This window comes from Oncorhynchus gorbuscha, linkage group LG02 (genome assembly GCF_021184085.1).
Source record: "Oncorhynchus gorbuscha isolate QuinsamMale2020 ecotype Even-year linkage group LG02, OgorEven_v1.0, whole genome shotgun sequence".
NCBI lineage: Eukaryota > Metazoa > Chordata > Actinopteri > Salmoniformes > Salmonidae > Oncorhynchus > Oncorhynchus gorbuscha.
Genome location: NC_060174.1, coordinates 89822863 through 89844595, shown reverse-complemented (window position 1 = coordinate 89844595; position 21733 = coordinate 89822863). Strand labels below are relative to the sequence as shown.

The 21733-nt window shown below is 43.2% G+C and overlaps 1 protein-coding gene across 1 annotated transcript in view; it reads right to left on the bottom strand.

Moving 5' to 3' along the window:
* The window catches only part of LOC124012585 (F-BAR and double SH3 domains protein 2-like), a 56044-nt gene that overhangs the window by 33209 nt on the left and 1102 nt on the right, over positions 1 to 21733 (bottom strand). The window contains exons 2-3 of the mRNA XM_046326363.1: positions 19657 to 19754; positions 13409 to 13454 (exon numbers count right to left, since the gene is read on the bottom strand). Coding sequence (XP_046182319.1) covers positions 13409 to 13454; positions 19657 to 19754 — 144 coding nt within the window. The remainder of the gene's footprint in view (positions 1 to 13408; positions 13455 to 19656; positions 19755 to 21733) is intronic.

Genomic DNA, 21733 nt, shown 5'->3' with positions numbered 1-21733 from the left:
CAATCCTCCATACAGACCTTCTCCAGATCCTTCAGGTCCCGGGGCTGTTGCTGGGAAATACGGACTTTCAGCTCCCTCCAAAGATTTTCTATTGCGTTCAGGTCTGGAGACTGGCTAGGCCACTCCAGGACCTTGAGATGCTTCTTACGGAGCCACTTCTTAGTTGCCCTGGCTGTGTGTTTTGGGTCGTTGTCATGCTGGTAGACCCAGCCACGACCCATTTTCAATGCTCTTACTGAGGGAAGGAGGTTGTTGGCCAAGATCTCACGATACATGGCCCCATCCATCCTCCCCTCAATACGGTGCAGTCGTCCTGTCCCCTTTGCATAAAAGCATCCCCAAAGAATGATGTTTCCACCTCCATGCTTCACGGTTGGGATGGTGTTCTTGGGGTTGTACTCATCCTTCTTCCTCCAATCACGGCGAGTGGAGTTTTGACCAAAAAGCTATATTTTTGTGTCAGACCACATGACCTTCTCCCATTCCTCCTCTGGATCATCCAGATGGTCATTGGCAAACTTCAGATGGGCCTGGACATGTGCTGGCTTGAGCAGGGGGTCCTTGCGTGCCCTGCAGGATTTTAATCCATGACGGCATAGTGTGTTACTAATGGTTTTCTTGGGACTGTGGTCCCAGCTCTCTTCAGGTCATTGACAATGTCCTGCCGTGTAGTTCTGGGCTGATCCCTCACCTTCCTCATGATCATTGATGCCCATGAGGTGAGATCTTGCATGGCGCCCCAGACCGAGGGTGATTGACAGTCATCTTGAACTTCTTCCCTTTTCTAATAATTGTGCCAACAGTTGTTGCCTTCTCACCAAGCTGCTTCCCGATTGTCCTGTAGCCCATCCCAGCCTTGTGCAGGTCTACAATTTTATCCCTGATGTCCTTCGACAGCTCTCTAGTCTTGGCCATTGTGGAGAGGTTGGAGTCTATTTGAATGAGTGTGTGGACAGGTGTCTTTTATACAGGTAATGAGTTGATACAGGTGCAGTTAATACAGGTAATGCGTGGAGAACAGGAGGGCTTCTTAAAGAAAAACAAACAGGTCTGTGAGAGACGTAATTCTAACTGGTTGGTCAAATATGTATGTCTTGCAATAAAATGCAAATTAATTACTTAAAAATCATACAATGTGATTTTCTGAATTTTTGTTTTAGATTCCATCTCTCACAGTTGAAGTGTACCTATGATTAAAAATGAAACCTCTACATGCTTTGTAAGTAGGAAAACCTGCAAAATCGGCAGTGTATCAAATACTTGTTCTCCCCACTGTATATGAAATACAAATGGTAGAGAGAGAAATAGTCCTATAAATACTATATAAACTACAACCTAAAACCTCTTACCTTGGAATATTGAAGTCTCGTGTTAAAAGGAACCAACAACTTTCATATGTTCTCATGTTCTGAGCAAGGAACTGAAACGTTAGCTTTTTTTACATGGCACATATTGCACTTTTACTTCTCCAACACATTGTTTTTTCATTATTTAAACCAAATTGAACATGTTTCATTATTTATTTGAGGCTAAATGGATTTTTATTGATGTATTATATTAAAATAAGTGTTCATTCAGTATTGTTGTAATTGTCATTATAACAAATACGTTTAAAAAATGTAAAATAAGTCGGCTGATTAATCGGTATCGGCTTTTTTTTGGCCCTCAAATAATCGGTATTGAAAAATCATAAAATCGGTCGACCTCTATTGGAAAGCATTCAAACCAAAAGTTAAGAAAATTCTGAACGTTCCCTGATGCTTCACCCAATATTCACCATTGGGGAAGGCATTCAAGGACATTAATCACGAAGCATTGGTACATTATTGATACTGACCCACAATTGAAACCCATCTTTAAATATCCCCCACGTATGGTCTTTAAAAGACCCCCAAATGTGAGAGCCATTGTGGTGAAATCTGATTATCCAGAGAAAAAGGAAACTTTCTTGGACAAGGTTTCAAAGGCTAATTACAAATGTGGCCAATGGGCTCAATGCAGCTTCACATAAAAATGTAACCAATTTAGCCACCCGCACACAGGACAAAGATTTAACGTCAAAGGCCTGATTGCCTGCATGTCCACCAATGTTATTTACATGTTGAAATGTCCTTGTGGTCTGTCTTACATAGGGAAAGCCAGTAGAAGCCTTAAGACCCTGAACAGAGAGCACCGCTGCAATATACGGACAGGAGAGACAAAAAAAATCTGGTTGCTGTTTGTTTTGTACAAGCTAGACATTCTATTAGTTCTCTGAGATACATTGGAACAGAATTGGTCAAGATGTCATGCAGGGGAGGGGACATTGAGAGGAAACTTCTTCAAAGGTAATCTTTCTGGATCCACAGGCTCAACAGTGTCTCCTCTTGGCCTTAACGAGGAGTTCGACTTGAAACTGTTTTTATAGTTTAAAAATTGTCCAAATTATTGTTTTTATCCTAATTGAATATAATCTACACACACACACACACACACACACGCTCATATGTTTGGACACAACATTTTGACTGGTACTGTGCATACACATACAGTGGGGCAAAAAAGTATTTAGTCAGCCACCAATTGTGGAAGTTCTCCCACTTAAAAAGGTGAGAGGCCTGTAATTTTCATCATAGTTTAAGTGTACCTATGACAGACAAAATGACAGACAAAAAAAATCCAGAAAATCACATTGTAGGATTTTTAATTAATTTATTTGCAAATTATGGTGGAAAATAAGTATTTGGTCAATAAAAAAAGTTTCTCAATACTTTGTTATATACCCTTTGTTGGCAATGACAGAGGTCAAACGTTTTCTGTAAGTCTTCACAAGGTTTTCACACACTGTTGCTGGTATTTTGGCCCATTCCTCCATGCAGATCTCCTCTAGAGCAGTGATGTTTTGAGGCTGTTGCTGGGCAACACGGACTTTCAACTCCCTCCAAAGATTTTCTATGAGGTTGAGATCTGGAGACTGGCTAGGCCACTCCAGGACCTTGAAATGCTTCTTGCGCAGCCACTCCTTCGTTGCCCGGGCGGTGTGTTTGGGATCATTGTCATGCTGAAAGACCCAGCCACGTTTCATCTTCAATGCCCTTGCTGACGGAAAGACGTTTCCACTCAAAATCTCACAATACATGTCCCCATTCATTCTTTCCTTTACACGAATCAGTCATCCTGGTCCCTTTGCAGAAAAACAGCCCCAACGCATGATGTTTCCACCACCATGCTTCACAGTAGGTATGGTGTTCTTTGGATGCAACTCAGCATTCTTTGTCCTCCAAACACGACGAGTTGAGTTTACCAAAAAGTTATATTTTGGTTTCATCTGACCATATGACATTCTCCCAATCTTCTTCTGGATCATCCAAATGCTCTCTAGCAAACTTCAGACGGGCCTGGACATGTACTGGCTTAAGCAGGGGGACACATCTGGCACTGCAGGATTTGAGTCCTCGGCGGCGTAGTGTGTTATTGATGGTAGGCTTTGTTACTTTCGTCCCAGCTCTCTGCAGGTCATTCACTAGGTCCCCCAGTGTGGTTCTGTGATTTTTGCTCACCGTTCTTGTGATCATTTTGACCCCACGGGGTGAGATCTTGCGTGGAGCCCCAGATCGAGGGAGATTATCAATGGTCTTGTATGTCTTCCATTTCCTAATAATTGCTCCCACAGTTGATTTCTTCAAACCAAGCTGCTTACCTATTGCAGATTCAGTCTTCTCAGCCTGGAGCAGGTCTACAATTTTGCTTCTGGTGTCCCTTGACAGCTCTTTGGTCTTGGCCATAGTGGAGTTTGAGTGTGACTGTTTGAGGTTGTGGACAGGTGTATTTTATACTGATAACAAGTTCAAACAGGTGCCATAATACAGGTAATGAGTGGAGGACAGAGGAGCCTCTTAAAGAAGTTACAGGTCTGTGAGAGCCAGAAATCTTGCTTGTTTGTAGGTGACCAAATACTTATTTTCCACCATAATTTTCAAATACATTTATTAAAAATACAATGTGATTTTCTGGATTTCTTTCCTAATTTTGTCTGTCATAGTTGAAATGTACCTATGATGAAAATTACAGGCCTCTCATATTTTAAGTGGGAGAACTTGCACAATTGGTGGCTGACTAAATACTTTTTTGCCCCACTGTATGCTTGGGGTCATTGTCCATTTCGATGACCCATTTGTGACCAAGCTTTTAACTTCCTGACTGATGTCTTGAGATGTTGCTTCCATATATCCACATAATTTTACTTCCTCATGATGCCATCTATTTGCGAAGTGCACCAGTTCCTCCTGCAGCAAAGCACCCCCACTACATGCTGCTGCCACCCCCGTGCTTCACTGTTGGAATGGTGTTCTTCGGCTTGCAAGCCTCCCCCTTTTTCCTCCAAACATAACGATGGTCATTATGGTCAAACAGTTCTATTTTTATTTCATCAGACAAGAGGACATTTCTCCAAAAAGTACAATCTTCTTCCCCATGTGCAGTTGCAAACCGTAGTCTGGCTTTTTTATGGCGGTTTTGGAGCAGTGGCTTCTTCCTTGCTAAGCGGCCTTTTAGGTTATGTCGACTCGGTGTACTGTGGATATAGATACTTTTCTACCTATTTTCTCTAGCATCTTCACAATGTCCTTTGCTGTTGTTCTGGGATTAATTTGCACTTTTCACAACAAAGTGCATTCATCTCTAGGTGAGTTTCAATGACTCCAACCTAAGTGTATGTAAACTTTGACATCAACTGTATATATCACATTCCTTGTGTGTGATCATATATTCTGATACATTGAATGTTTAATATTGTGAACTTATGTTATTAATGTTTTGCTGAGGACTGACTATATATATATAGGACCTTCCACGCCCTCCTGGGATATGGATGCCTGATGAAGACCAAAGGGTCGAAACATTCTAAATAAAAATCACCTGTGAACATGAGCAGCAGTGTGCAGCATTTTCCTTTCTGTTTTCCATGAGTTTGACTATAACTCCAGCACCTGTGAAAAGTACCTTGATGTGTGTATGTTCTTCAGCTGAAAGTTTCCAATAAGAAACTCAATTTCGCTTTCTGTTGCAAAACGTTTTGTTATGGTGTGCCATAATGAACACAACCCTAGAAAACCACAGGTCAAAGTTCCAGTATGTCTACATTTTAGAACGTTGGATGTGAAAGAACAAGGGGTCTGGGGACTTCCTTCTTTGAAGTAATCACGGATTAGAAATGATTGGACAGGTTAACTTAAGGGCTCCACCTCATGACCCTACAGGGCCTGGTCAAAAGAAAAGGATGACATTTGAGATGCAGCCATGGACTCACTCACCTAGAGCATGGGTATAGTTAAGTGGTGGCTGCTGCAGGCCTACAGCACATTTATGCTGAGTTGGGCTCATTTATATTTTGTAATGTAATTCACTTATTTTAAACCACAGTAGCATCCCCTGGAAATACCGCTTGCCGGCAGTGAAGTTTAGCTTTGAGGAACTGGAATAGCATTGCAGAGTAAACACAAAGACCAACTGAAATATTTCAGGCTTTTCCCCCGCAGTGGGGCCTGTGGTATGCGAGGGTGCAAAGTCATGCAGACGCACACACACTGCTATATGGACCACATTCTTAGGTGAACAGAGACAGGTGATCGAAATGGCAACTTGGGCAAATGTCTGACCTAAACATAGAATGCAGGCTAGCTAGCACCTACTAACATCCTAAAGGCCTACCAACCGACCAAGCGTGTTTGAGATCAACTACTATCTGGCATCCAAAATGACTATTCATTATGATTTATAGATTAGTCAGTCTGCAGTTGCCAACTGTCCATCTCAAACACTGACTGACTGCTATAGAGTTCAAGTCAATCTGGCCTGGTCCCAAATTGGTTTGTGCCGTCTTGCCAACTTCGATGGTCATTGGCATGCCAAATAACTATAGGAATTGGCTATAAAGCACAAACCAATCTGGGACCAGGCTAAATTCAATCCACAAGGGACACACTCCCATCCTGACACACTTTAGGTCCAGTCTCTGAACGCTTTGGTGTCACTGGGTTCTGGTGCCAAAGTTCCAAATGGCTGAACCCACCGCCACAAACCCAGCCATTGTGGGAGTCACAGAGAGTGTAGCCAGCAGAGCGGACATGTCTGAATTGTGTGGCGGGGGGCGAGGGAGGGATGGACGGAGGGAGGAGGGATTGGTAGGACGGGTTAAGGACGAGGGACAGAGGGGGTCATTTTATCACTTACTGTGATTTGAATATCAATCAGGTCATGGCAGCATGCAGGTGTTAAGACAGAGGAAAAAGAGAGGGATAGAGAAGAGGCAAAAGGGAAGAGTGTAAGTTAGAGAAAAACAAGCATTTCAGAGTCCACTGTGACCTGCTTTGATTCAACAGTCTAATGCTCATCTCTAATTTGGCGCCCAAAAAAGCCATCTGCTGCTTCTACCAGTTCATTAGGGCAAACGTTTAGAAATGTTTTGCAATGGAAAATGACTACAAGTGCTTCTTATTGGACAAGCCCAGGTAGTCCCTCCCAGTTTCAGACTGTTTTCTTACATTTGGTGCCTAATGAACACAACCCAATAGACAGTTCAGAGACCAAAGCTGCAAGCTGAGTGAGAAAAAGTATCCTGTTGCATCATCACAAGCAAACAACTATGTTATTGAAACACATGTTGGGAAAGTCATATTGATTGCATGTACTGACAATCCTCATGCTTGGCATCTACAGTGCGCGCTTGGTGTAAGGTGAAGGTAAACCCAAGACGCTGATCTTGGGCTAGTTTATCATTTTCACAGCTAATGGATAAGGTGAGAATTGAGGAATAGAATGAGGAAGCTGATCCTAGATCTGTACCTAGGGGAAATATCACCCCGGAGTGTGTGTTCTTCAAGGAAATCAAAATGGCCATAATCAAATGACCTAGTATGAGTCACTGGAATAAATAGGCACAAACACGAGACAGGTAGCCAGGTAGTGTATTCACTAAGCCCCAAACAAAAGAAAATAGGAGTGGACTACCTAAACTTGTCCTATAAGACATGCTCAGCTAAGGTGTGCCCCAATGTATACAACCCAGGGAGCATACAGTGCATTCGGAAAGTATTCAGACCCCTTCTCCAAATGTTACGTTAAAGCCTTATTCTAAAATGGATTATATTAGTTTTTCCCCTCAATCTACACATAATACCCCATGACAAAGTAAAAACAGGGTTTTAGAAATTTTAAAAACAAATACCTTATTTACATGTGTTCAGACCCTTTGCTATGAGACATGAAATTGAGCTCTGGTGCATCCTGTTTCTACTGATCATCCTTGAGATGTTTCTACTAGATTGGAGTCCACCTGTGGTAAATTCAATTAATTGGACATGATTTGGAAACGCACACACCTGTCTATATAAAAGGTTCCACAGTTGACAGTGCATGTCAGAGCAAAAACAAAGCCACAAGGTTGAAGGAATTGTCCATAGAGCTCAGGGACAGGATTGTGTCGAGGCACATATCTGGGGAAGGGTACTAAAACATTTCTGCAGCATTGAAGGTCCTCAAGAACACAGTGGCCTCCATCATTCTTCATTGGAAGAAGATTCTTCCTAGAACAAGATTCTTCCTAGAGCTGGCCGCCCAGCCAAACTAAGCAATTGGGGGAGAAGGGTCGGGGAGGTGACCAAGAACCCAATCAATGGTCACTCTGACAGAGCTCTAGGATTCCTCTGTGGAGATCATTGTCTTTCTGGAAGATTCTCCCATCTATACAGCACTCCACCAATCAGGCCTTTATGGTAGAGTGGCCAGACGGACGCCACTACTCGGTAAAAGGCACATAACAGCCCCCTTGGAGTTTGCCACGAGGCACCTAAAGGACTCTCATAACATGAGAAACAAGATTCTCTGGTCTGATGAAACCAAGATTGAACTCTTTGGCTTGAATGCCAAGCGTCACATCTGGAGGAAACCTGGCACCATCCCTATGGTGAAGCATAGTGGTGGCAGCATAATGCTGTGGGATGTTTTTCAGTGGCAGGGACTGGGAAACTAGTCAGGATCCTTGATGAAAACCTGCTCAGAGCACTCAGGACCTCAGACTGGGACGAAGGTTCACCTTCCAACTGGACAACATCCCCAAGTACACAGCCAAGACAATGCGGGAGTGGCTTTGGGATAAGTCTCCGAATGTCCTTGAGTGGCCCAGCCAGAGGCCGGACCTCAACCCAATCAAACATCTCTGGAGACCTGAAAATAATTGTGCAGCGACGCTCCCCATCCAACCTGACAGAGCTTGAGAGGATCTACAAAGAATGGGAGAAACTCCCCAAACACATGCGTGCCAAGCTTGTAGCATCATACCCAAGAAGACTTGAGGCTGTAATCTCTGCCAAAGGTGCTTCAACAAAGTACTGAGTAAAGGGTCTGAATACTTACTTAAATGTGATATTTACATTTATTTTTAATACATTTGAAAAAGATTCTCAAAAGCTGTTTTTGCTTGGTCATTATGGGATAGTGTGTAGATTGAGTGGGAAAAATGATTGAATACATTTTAGAAAAAAGGCTAACCTAACAAAATGTGGAAAAAGTCAAGGTGTCTGAATACTTTCCTAATGCACTCTCGCTCAGATTGACATCTCCATGAGACAGAGACAATATATTACTGAGTGTGGGTTGTTTGGAGTGTGTGTGTGTGTGTGTGTGTTTACATAATCTTGCCCCCAGGCTCAAAATGCTGGCACTTAGAGGTAATAGTGTGGGACTTTGGGTGTGTGGATCACTGAGTGACATGATAATCAAATCAAATTCTGAGCTAGTCACACGACTATGAGGCTGGCTCCAAATCGAGGCAGAAAAATATTTGTTATGGTGCACCACAGAAATTTATTTTTATTTCACCTTTATTTAACCAGGTAGGCTAGTTGAGAACAAGTTCTCATTTGCAACTGCGACCTGGCCAAGATAAAGCATAGCAGTGTGAACAGACAACATAGAGTTACACATGGAGTAAACAATTAACAAGTCAAATAACACAGTAGAAAAAAAGGGGAGTCTATATACAATGTGTGCAAAAGGCATGAGGAGGTAGGCGAATAATTACAATTTTGCAGATTAACACTGGAGTGATAAGTGATCAGATGGTCATGTACAGGTAGAGATATTGGTGTGCAAAAGAGCAGAAAAGTAAATAAATAAAAACAGTATGGGGATGAGGTAGGTGAAAATGGGTGTGCTATTTAACAATAGACTATGTGCAGCTGCAGCTATCTGTTAGCTGCTCAGATAGCTGATGTTTGAAGTTGGTGAGGGAGATAAAAAGTCTCCAACTTCAGCGATTTCTGCAATTCGTTCCAGTCACAGGCAGCAGAGTACTGGAACGAAAGGCGGCCAAATGAGGTGTTGGCTTTAGGGATGATCAGTGAGATACACCTGCTGGAGCGCGTGCTACAGATGGGTGTTGCCATCGTGATCAGTGAACTGAGATAAGGCGGAGCTTTACCTAGCATGGACTTGTAGATGACCTGGAGCCAGTGGGTCTGGCGATGAATATGTAGCGAGGGCCAGCCGACTAGAGCATACAAGTCGCAGTTGTGGGTGGTAGAAGGTGCTTTAGTGACAAAACGGATGGCACGGTGATAAACTGCATCCAGTTTGCTGAGTAGAGTGTTGGAAGCCATTTTGTAGATGACATCACCGAAGTCGAAGATCGGTAGGATAGTCAGTTTTACTAGGGTAAGCTTGGCGGCGTGAGTGAAGGAGGCTTTGTTGCGGAATAGAAAGCCGACTCTTGATTTGATTTTCGATTGGAGATGTTTGATGTGAGTCTGGAAGGAGAGTTTGCAGTCTAGCCAGACACCTAGGTACTTATAGATGTCCACATATTCAAGGTCGGAACCATCCAGGGTGGTGATGCTAGTCGGGCTTGCGGGTGCAGGCAGCGATCGGTTGAAAAGCATGCATTTGGTTTTACTAGCGTTTAAGAGCAGTTGGAGGCCACGGAAGGAGTGTTGTGTGGCATTGAAGCTCGTTTGGAGGTTAGATAGCACAGTGTCCAATGACGGGCCGAAAGTATATAGAATGGTGTCGTCTGCGTAGAGGTGGATCAGGGAATCGCCCGCAGAAAGAGCAACATCATTGATATATACAGAGAAAAGAGTCGGCCCGAGAATTGAACCCTGTGGCACCCCCATCGAGACTGCCAGAGGACCGGACAGCATGCCCTCCGATTTGACACACTGAACCCTGTCTGCAAAGTAATTGGTGAACCAGGAAAATAATTCCCCGGAGCGCAAAGTAGTAGGAACATATCGCCATTCATGTATGGCATATTGTGTATTTTTTAATGCAGTTGCATATCCAATTACCCTAGACAAGCATCAGTAATACATTGTTTACAGGATGGCTTCAGGGCATGACACAATGACACAGGAAGTAGCACAAAGACGCTATTAGTGAATAGATCGTGTGTTGATGAGAATTATACAATGTCCTTGTTTATAGTGTGTGTGTGTGTGTGTGTGTGTGTGTGTGTGTGTGTGTGTGTGTGTGTGTGTGTGTGTGTGTGTGTGTGTATGTGTGTGTGTGTGTGTGTGTGTGTGAACAAGTTTGTGTATTGTGCACAGAAGACTTGCATGCTATTTATGGTTTTGTTGCGTTGCACCCTGAATCTTCAGCCGGATAAAAGTGTTGGTTTAGAGTGGGTGTGAGAAAGGGTCTTGGAAGCGCTCTGTCTTGAGGGTGACTTCATATATAGAATGTGGTACATACAGTGCTTTCAGCAAGTATTCACACCCCTTTAATTTTTCCAAATGTCATTGTGTTACAGCCTGATTTAAACATTTATTACATTGAGATGTTTGGTAATTTGCATACACACAATATAATACCCCATAATGTTAAAGTGGAAAAGATGAAATGTCTCGAGTCAATAAGTATCAACCCCTTTGTTATGGCAAGCCTAAATAAGTTCAGTTACAAAAGTGTGCTTAACCAGTTACATAAGAGGTTGGATGGACTTACTCTGTGTGCAATAAGTGTTTAACGTGATTTTTGAATGACTACCTCATCTCTATACTCCACACATAAAGATAATTGTCCCTCAGTCGAACAGTGAATTTCAAACACAGATTTAACCACTAGTACCAGGGAAGGTTCTCTTATGCACCAATTGGTAGATGGGTAAAAATAAACATTGTCGTTACTCCACAATACTAACCTAATTGACAGAGTGAAAAGAAGGAAGCCTGTACAGCAGTGGAGGAAGGCAAATTTTGTAAAATTTCTTAAGTGAAACGTTTAAAAAAATCATTTTTAGATAAAACTATTCTAAATATATTCATATATTACCAAATGATTGATTAAACACACTTTTGCAATGAAGGTCTACAGCATCCTCAACAGCACTTTCAAGGGTAGTACCATGGTGTAGCTGGAGGACAGCTAGTTTTCGTCCTCCTCTGGGTGCATTTACTTCAATACAAAACCTAGGAGGCTCATGGTTCTCAGCCCCTTCCATTGACTTACACAGTAATTATGACAACTTCCGGAGGACATCCTCCAACCTGTCAGAGCTCTTGCAGCATGAACTGACATGTCCGCCCAATCAAAGGATCAGAGATTGAATCTAGTACTGAAAGCATAAGCTACAACTAGCTAACACTGCAGTGCATAAAATGTGGTGAGTAGTTGACTCAGAGAGAAACTGTTCAGCTATTGTCTTGAACAAATGAATTTCTTAAATTAAGGAGAAGCAAGAGAGAGAGCTAGCTATATTTCATGGTATTCTTTTACTTTTCACTTCTGCCTACTCAAACAAAACACCCGGAGGGATGCTATGTTAGCTAGCTGGCTGTCTAACACTATAACTTTTCCAAGTCAAGTTAAGCTTTCGGTTTTATTAATTTATTGCCACGGGTGTAACTGCTAAACTGCCTTCTGACTGTACTGCATGATTGTAGAGGGTTTACTAATGTGTTAGTTCTATTAGCTAAGTAGACTATGACGTTACTATGACGTTAGACTATGACGTTAGATAATATGGTGACAATGATGTAGGCCGGTTATGATATGAAGGTTTGGATTGTAACGTTTTTTTGGGACCTGGTCACAGACAGCTGATGTGTTGTGCACTGAAGTCCACAGGCAGAGGGAAAGGTGAGGAGGAGGAGAGCGCGTAGATGCAAAAAGGAATTACAACGAGCAAAGTGATCATTCTGTTTGTATGTGGCTGCTATGAAAGTAAACTGTGTTTGCATTCCATTGATTCTGTTGAAAAACGTTCCATATTTTCAAGCATCGTGTTATGTGTATCTTTGTAATCGTTAGGGACTAGGGAGTTTTTCCAGGATAAAAAAGAAACAGAATGGACCTAAGTACAGGCAAAATCCTAAGAAAACCAGGTTCAGTCTGCTTTCTACCAGACACAGATGAATTCCCCATTCAGCAGGACAATAAACTGGCCTAGTTAGAGTTCAGTTCAATCTACTTGAAAATCTATAGCCAAGACCTGAAAATGGCTGTCTCGCAATGATCAACAACCAATTTGACAGAGCTTGAAGAATTTTGAAAAGAATAATAATGTGTGAATATTGTACAACCCAGGTGTGCAAAGCTCTAAGAGACTTACCCAGAAAGACTCACAGCTGTAATCCCTGCCAAAGGTGTTTCAACAAAGTACTGAATTAGGGGGTGGAATACCGCTGTAAATAAGATATGCATTTAATTTTCAATACATTTGGGAAAATTTTTTAAAACATACTTTGTCATTATGGGATGTTGTGAGTAGATGCGCAAGATTTTTTAAAATCCATTTTGAATTCAGGCTGTTACACAACAAAATGTGGAATAAGTCAAGGGGTATGAATACTTCCTGAAGGCACTGTATGAATGGTATATCAGCAGGGTGTGAATGAAATCCTCAAACAAAAACACACACACCAGCAATCTCTCTCGCCCTCTCACACACTATATTACACACAATGAAGTGGCTGGGTACTGCCTGGTTGGGGGAACTCCCAAGTCAGGGCCCTCTTTTCTCACAGTAATGGTTTACATTCCACACAGGGATGCAAAGCCGGAAAAGACCAAAGCAGAGGGGGGATTATCAGACAGTAAATTGACATCCACAGGAAGCTGTGGCATAAACAACTCGACGACAAGGAAGTGGACTACACAAAACACCACAACTGAGACAAAAACCTTTAAAGTGGTCCTCTGTGATATATGAGAAATGCATCAGACCACAATTGAGCCCAGATCCACCCAACAACCGCAACCTTACCCGAACCTCATATGGGGAAGCAATTGGTGCCTTTGCAAGTTATTTTTTGGGTGCCCCAAAGCTGAAGACAGCAACGCCACAATGAAATGGCTTCCGCATGCAGAAATGAACACACCTCCAGAGGGATATATATATATAGAGAGAAGGAAGGACGGAGAGAGAGATACTCACCTGGGCATAGTCCCTTTCTATGGCAGCTTTCTTCTGACTGAATGTCCTACAAGGAGGAAAGGTAGAACCACAGAATGATATGCAACATAATTAATAAACTGGGAAAAGAGACTGAATAGACACTACAGGACTATATAAATTAGACAACGCATGAAACATTTAGTAGGGCTGACCCCATTTCATCAACTGGTCGATTGTTTGGTCGATGGGCTGTTGGTCGACCGGGATATCTTCAGTCGAGCAGTTACAATTTTTTATGTTACCAACTAGACATTAAAACTGTAACATCTTATGCTTCATGGACTCGTAGCTGAATGATGACATTATCAACATACAGCTGGCAGGATAGAACAGCGGCATCTGGTAAGACAAGGAGTGGCGGACTCCGCAAATATGTAAACAACAACGAGCTGTTGGGGGGGGGTACTCCACAGAGACATGTACAAAGCTCCCCCTCGCCCTCCTTTTGGCAAATCTTAACTTAATTCTATCCTCCTGACCACAAGCAAAAAATAAAGTTGGAAGCACCAGTGACTAGATCATTTTTTAAAAGTGGTCAGATGAAGCAGATGCTATGCTACAAGACTGTTCGGCTAGCACAGAGTGGAATATGTTCCTGATTTAACACTGAAACATGCATGAGAGCACCAACTGTTCCGGACGACTGTGAGATCAAGCTCTCCACAGCCAATGTGAGCAAGACCTTTAAACAGGTCAACATTCACAGGGCCACAGAGCCAGACGGATTACCAGGACGTGTACTGCAAGCATGCGCTGACCAACTGGAAAGTGTCTTCACTGACATTTTCAACTTCTCCCTGTCGGAGTCTGTAATACCAACATGTTTCAAGCAGACCACCATAGTCCCTGTGCCCAAGAACACTAGGGTAACCTGTCTAAATTAACACCGACCCATTGCACTCACATTTGTAGCCAGTGCTTTGAACGGTTGGTCATGGCTCACAACACCATTATCCCAGAAACCCTAGACCTACTCCAATTTGCATACTGCCCTAAAAGATCCACAGATGATGCAATCTCTACTGCACTCCACACTGCCCTTTCCCACCTGGACAAAAGGAACACCTAAGTGAGAAAGGTATTCATTGACTACACCTCAGCATTCAACATCACAGTGTCCTCAAAGCTCATCAATAAGCTAAGGATCCTGGGACTAAACGCCTCCCTCTGCAACTGGATCCTGGACTTCCCGACAGGCCGACCCCAGGTGGTAAAGGTAGGTAACAACACATTCGCCACGCTGATCCTCAACACAGGGGCCCCTCAGGAGTGCGTGCTCAGTCCCCTCCTGTACTCCCTGTTCACTCATGACTGCAAGGCCAGGCACGACTCAAACATCATCATTAAGTTTGCTGATCACCAACAATGTCGAGACAGCCTATAGTGAGGTGGTCAGAGAACTGGCCGTGTGGGGTCAGGACAACAACCTCTCCCTCAACACGATCAACACAAATGAGTTGATTGTGGACTACAGGAAAAGGTGGACCTTAGCCTTGTTGTCTAAGACAACTGCCTTTGCCTGAGCCTTGTTGTCTAAGACAACTGCCTTTGCCTGAGCCTTGTTGTCTAAGACAACTGCCTTTGCCTGAGCCTTGTTGTCTAAGAAAATTGAGAGGAGAGAGTATTGTTTACACCGTTGCAAATTGCCAGAAAAACAATATAGTAATATAACGACTGTTTGACACAGACGATACTCACACAACACTTGCTCCTATACCCTCCTTTTTCTAGATCCCCAGTAGTTTCCACAACTAAGTCAAATGACCTCCACAGATCTGACTTCCTCTTTCCTTCCTGAGTAGCCAGTAAACATTCACCCATTTCAAGTATATTTTTCATGCCTTCCACATTCATTTTGCTGTTATAACCAATGATGTGATTAAGATAGGCTATAGGTGAGGTCCTATTGTTCATATGCATGTGATGCTCACGCATTTCATGTAATAACTCTCTGATATCTAGAGAGTTGTTGAATAGCATGTCAGATTATAAACCTGACAAATTGTTTGATTGAGATCAAAATAGTAGTAGTGGTGCGAATAAGCAGCATAGACACGCTGTAGTATTTGAGCTCACATGCATCCCGTTTCCATTGATCATCTTTGAGATGTTTCTACAACTTGGGAGTCCACCTGTGGTAAATTCAATTGATTGGACCTTATTTGGAAAGGCACACACCTGTCTATATTAGTTCCCACTGTTGAAAGTGCATGTTTGAGCAAAAGCCAAGCCATGAGGTCGAAGGAATTGTCCGTAGAGCCCGGAGAGAGGATTGTGTCGAGGCACAGATTGGGGCAGGGTACCAAAAAAAGCCTCCATCATTCTTAAATGGAAGAAGTTTAGAACCAACAAGACTCTTCCTAGAGCTGGCCGCCTGGCCAAAAGGGGGAGGAGGGCCTAAGTCAAGGAGGTGACCAAGAACCCGATGGTCACTGACAGTTCTTCTGTGGAGATGGAAGGTTCTCCCAGAAGGACAACCATCTCCGCAGCACTCCACCAATCAGGCCTTTATGCTAGAGTGGCCAGACGGAAGCCACTCCTCGGTAAAAGGCACATAACAGCCCCCTTGGAGTTTGCCACGAGGCACCTAAAGGACTCTCATAACATGAGAAACAAGATTCTCTGGTCTGATGAAACCAAGTTTGAACTATTTGGCCTGAATGCCAAGTGTCACATCTGGAGGAAACCTGGCACCATCCCTACGGTGAAGCATGGAGGTGGCAGCATCATGATGCTGTGGGAATGTTTTACAGCAGCAGGTACTGGAAGACTAATCAGGATCGAGGGAAATATGAACGGAGCAAAGTACAGAGAGCTCCTTGACGAAAACATGCTCCAGAGGTTCACCTTCCAACAGGACAATGACCCTAAGCACACAGCCAAGACAACGCAGGAGTTGCTTTGGGACAAGTTTCTGAATGTCATTGTGTGGCCCAGCCAGAGCCCGGACATGAAACCCAATTGAACATCTCTGGAGAGACCTGAAAATAGCTGTGCAGCGGCGTTCCCCATCCAACCTGACAGAGCTTGAGAGGATCTACAGAGAGGAATGGGATAAACTCCCCATATACAGGTGTGCCAAGCTTGTAGCGTCATACCCAAGAAGACTCCAAGCTGTAATTGCTGCCAAAGGTGATTCAACAAAGTACTGAGTAAAGGGTCTGAATACTTATGTAAATGTGATAGTTTTTTATTTTGAATAAATTTGAAAAAATTCCTAAACACCTGTTTTTGCTTTGCCATTATAAGGTATTGTGTGTAGATTGATGAGGAAACATTTAATCCATTTTAGAATAAGGCTGTAACATAAAATGTGGAAAAAGTCAAGGGGTCTGAATACTTTCCGAATGCACCATACAGGTCCTGGATGACAGGGAGCTCGGCCCCAGTGATATACTGGGCTGCGATCAAGGGCGGTTAATTTGCTATACCAAGTGGCAATGCATCCAGTCAAGATGCCCTTGATGGTGCAGCAGTATAACTGAGGATCTGAGGGCCCATGCCAAATCTTTTCAGCCTCCTGAGGGAAAAGAGTCGCTGCCATGCCCTCTTCACGGTTGTACGGGTGTGTCGACCAAGTCCTTAGTGATGTGGATGCCAAGGAACTTGAAGCTCTCGACCCGCTCCACAACAGCCCTGTTGATGTGGATGGGGGCATGCTCGTCCCTCTTTCTCCTATAGTCCACGATCAGCTCCTTAGTCTTACTAACGTTGAGGGAAAAGTTGACATGTCCAAATAGTCCCTCTCTGTTTCAGTCCGTTTTATTATGTTTGATGTCTAATGAATATGACCCAGGTTGTGTTGTTTGGAGTCTTTACAGTTCCAGGAGCGAGCAGAGTATGGCACATCTTGTCTCTCTCATGTGTAAACAGCACGAGAACCACAGCATCAACTGGCCTAGTCCTTCTGTAATCAATATATTTTTCCTCTTTCCCACATTAGGCACCAAATGTAGAAAAATTTACTGAAACTGGGAAGGACTACCTGGACCTGTCCAATAAGAAAAATTGATATTTGTTTTCCATTACAATACGTTTTAAGTGGCAATTGAACACAACCCAGCCTCCTTGACGCGTCAGACACACAGTCAGACACCCCAGGGCCACAGTCAGTTCCTTTTGATTGATGGGTGAAGTAGGCAAATTGGCTTTGACTAGACTGGTCATGTACACTGGGCATTTCATTGGAAATTAAAGCTAGAATCCTTAGTTGCTACATCCATTTTTGTACTTATGAATAGCCAAAATTCCACATGGGTCACTTCAGGCTAAAACAAGACATTACTGGTCTGAGTGCTCCAGTATTCAGCAAATCCAAACTGACAACAGATCTGGCTTCCCCGGAGGTGACTTGCATCTCCTCTTGGCCTCTTCTTCCTTTCCCTCTGCATGGGTCATGTTCATTCGAGCCTAAGTTTGAGTTTTTCCATTGCAAACTGAGTGTTTCTTATTGGAGTCCAAGAAGGCCAGCGTTTCCCAAACTCGATCCTCGGGACCCCAAGGAGTGCACGTTTTGTTTTTTTGCCCTAACACTACACAGCTGATTCAAAGCTTGATGATTAGTTGATTATTTGAATCAGCTGTGTAGCACTAGGGCAAATCACTAAATGTGCACCCAGGCGGGGCCCCAGGACCGAGGTTGGGAAACCTCGAAGTAGTCCATCCAATTTTAGTTTGTTTGGTGCCTAATGAAGGGAAAGGGGATACCTATTCAGTTGCACAACTGAATGCATTAAACCGAAATGTGTCTTCCGCATTTAACCTAGCCCCTCTGAATCAGAGGTACAGGGGGCTGCCTTAAATCGACATCCACTTCATTGGCGCAGATTTTTCCATCTTATCTGCTTAGGGATTCGAACCAGCGACCTTTCGGTTTACTGGCCCAACAGTCTTAAACGCTAGGCTACCACCGTCCCTAGGGAACACATTCAATAGGACCAACGTTTTGGAAAATTCAGATAGCATACTTCGATGTAGAACAAACATGCCAGTCATGTAGAGCAGTGTTTTCCAACTCCAGTACTCCCAACAGCACACGTTTGTTGTAGCCAGAGAAAAAAACATATTATTCAACTTTAAGGGCTTGATGATTAGTTGACAAGTAAAATCAGGTGTGCTTGTCTGGGGCCACAACAAAAATATGTACTGTTGGGGGATACTGGAGGACCGGAGTTGGGAAACACTGAAAAATCAGACACACCAATAGCGTTTGCCGGCAGAGCATACTTAACACAGCTTTGCCCAAACTCAGTCCTCAGGATCTCACGGGGTGCACATGTAGTTTGCCCTACACTACACAGCTGATTCAAAATGTTAAAGCTTGATGATTAGCTGATTATTTGAATCAGCTGTGTAGTGCTATGGCAAAAAAACTAAATGTGCATCCCTTGGGGTCCCAAAAACCAATTTTGGGAAACCCTGACTTAGCACCTCTGAACAGAGTGCCAACTGTAATTTGCAAACCGATTCTACATGTAGAATCGCTCGAAAATGTCATCAGTCTGACACCCACCAGCGAGAATGTGGTCCCTAAAAAACACACCACGCTGAATGAACGGCAGATTGACATTTGGTGCTGTGTGTCTGCTACCTTAGGAATCACATCGGTTCTATTATTGGAATTTCTATCTGTAACGTTTGACAACCTAACTTGGACCTGCTCTCCCTCTTCTTCCCTATACTATATCACTGCCTGACCCTATCATTCTCCCTCTCCAACTATCAATTATTTTTTTATTCTGGTAACCAAAATTCACATTTGGAGGATTCCAAGATTTCCTTACTATTCCATCCTGATTCCAGGAATCTTCCAACCAGGAAGAATCCAAAGTTCATTTATTATCCAAAACCAATTTTCCTCCAAGAGCGACTGGCTGAACAGCTCTGGTTCGTTTGATCTTTAGTGATTTTTCATCTCTTTGTCACCCAAGCCAAATGACAGGAAGCCAGACCCAAGAGTACTGTCCCCTTCCAAATAAACCCCTACCCCACAACGGCACTTCATATCATAGACATTTACAAAGGTTGGGTAGGTTTTACCAATATGGTAATAGGGGCTAGGCCCTCTGACAGGCTAGGTGGAATTGTAGCCATTGATTATACATATGCAAGCCTTTCACAACTACACAAGTAACTAGGTAGTAGGGGATAGGGGTTGATTTGGAACTGGGTATAGAGAAGCAGCCTCCACTGGCATCCACCGGCTCCCTCCACTCTCCTCCCCTTACCTCAGGTCCTCCAGTAGGTCACACTCTGTCTGATGTTTGATGTGTAGTCTGCTTATCTGCTCAGCGTGAGTGTGTTTCAGCTCCTGGGTAACCTTGACCTGAGAGAGGCAAAACAGTTATATCAGAAGAAGTGGGCAGAACATCCAAATCCAGCTCTTGTATATGGAGCAGAATACAGTCAACTCCTGATAAGAGCACCGCATGTCATATACAGATGAAGTCAGAAGTTGACATACACCTTAGCCAAATACACTTACTCAGTTTTTCACAATTCCTGACATTTAATCCTGGTAAAAATTCCTTGTCTTAGGTCAGTTAGAATCACCACTTTATTTTAAGAATGTGAAATGTCAAAATAATAGTAGAGAGAATGATTTATTTCAGCTTTTATTTATTTCATCACATTCCCAGTGGGTCAGAAGTTTACATACACTCAATTAGTATTTGGTAGCATTGCCTTTAAATGGTTTAACTTGGGTCAAATGTTTCAGGTAGCCTTCCACAAGCTTCCCACAATAAATTGGGTGAATTTTGGCCCATTCCTTCTGACAGCACTGGTGTAACGGAGTCAGGTTTGTAGGCCTCCTGGCTCACACATGCTTTTTCAGTTCTGCCCACACATTTTCTATTGGATTGAGATCAGGGCTTTGTGATGGCCACTCCAATACCTTGACTTTGTTGTCCTTAAGCCATTTTGCCACAACTTTGGAAGTATGCTTGGGGTCATTATTAATTTGGAAGACCCATTTGCTACCACGCTTTAACTTCCTGACTGATGTCTTGAGATGTTGCTTCCATATATCCACATAATTTTCCCTACCTCATGATTCCATCTATTTTGTGAGGTGCACCAGTTCCTCTTGCAGCAAAGCACCCCCACAACATGATGCTGCCACCCCTGGGCTTTACGGTTGGGATGGTGTTCTTTGGCTTGCAAGCCTCTCCCTATTTCCTCCAAACATAACAATGGTCATTATAGCCAAACAGTTCTATTTTTGTTTCATCAGACCAGAGGGCATTTCTCCAAAAAGTACGATCTTTGTCCCCATGTGCAGTTGCAAACCGTATTCTGTCTTTTGTATGGCGGTTTTGGAGCAATGGCTTCTTCCTGGCTGAGCAGCCTTTCAGGTTATGCAGATATAGGACTCGTTTTACTGTGGATATAGATCCTTTTGTACCCGTTTCCTCCAGCATCTTCACAAGGTCCTTTTCTGTTGTTCTGGGATTGATTTGCACTTTTCGTACCAAAGTACATTAATCTCTAGGAGACAGAACGCTTCTCCTTCCTGAGTGGTATGACGGCTGCGTGGTCCCATGGTGTTTATACTTGCGTACTATTGTTTGTACAGAAGAATGTGGTACCTTCAGGCGTATGGAAATTGCTCCCAAGTGCAAACATTATTTTTAACAGTCTTTGGATATCTGCGTGTTCCTGGTTGACAGATTCACAACAATACCAAGCCATTAAATTGATCTGGGTCGTGTTCATTAGGGCACCGCAAAACAAAATTGAGCATATCTTACTGGAAAATGACAATTCCCCTCCCTGTTTCAGAGCATTTTATTTTCTAGTGAACAAGGCCCAGAAGTCAACTATGTACTCATCCAGAGGCAGGTGAAGCTGGGTAAAATGCTTCTCTCTGGGGCTGGGTGGAGGAAAGCAGAGTTGCCTCTGTAGACTTCTAATTGGCCCCTGGGTTAGGTAACCCAGTCTCGGGGCTAGTAATTGGGTGTGTGTGTGTTCAACTGGGAAACCATTAGGGCTCAAACTACACTCACTAACCTTATAGGCTACCCTGAGAAGATCATTCTGTCATCATGCATGGTGTTGATCCTCACTTGTCATTCAATCTCAAGTTGATCTGGACCATGCATTAGTTGCTGTGTTGCACTGTAAATTATAATACAGTATTTTGTAGTGGTGATTTGACTCCTGTTTCTGAAGAGAAATGGTTAACCACAGCCTACTGTAGTGTATTATACTATTATCATAGCACAGCTGATCATTAGGGGAAATATACTACGGTTAAAATTAGAAGGCTATATTCAGGCAACTACAACAAGTCAAGTGGTTGAT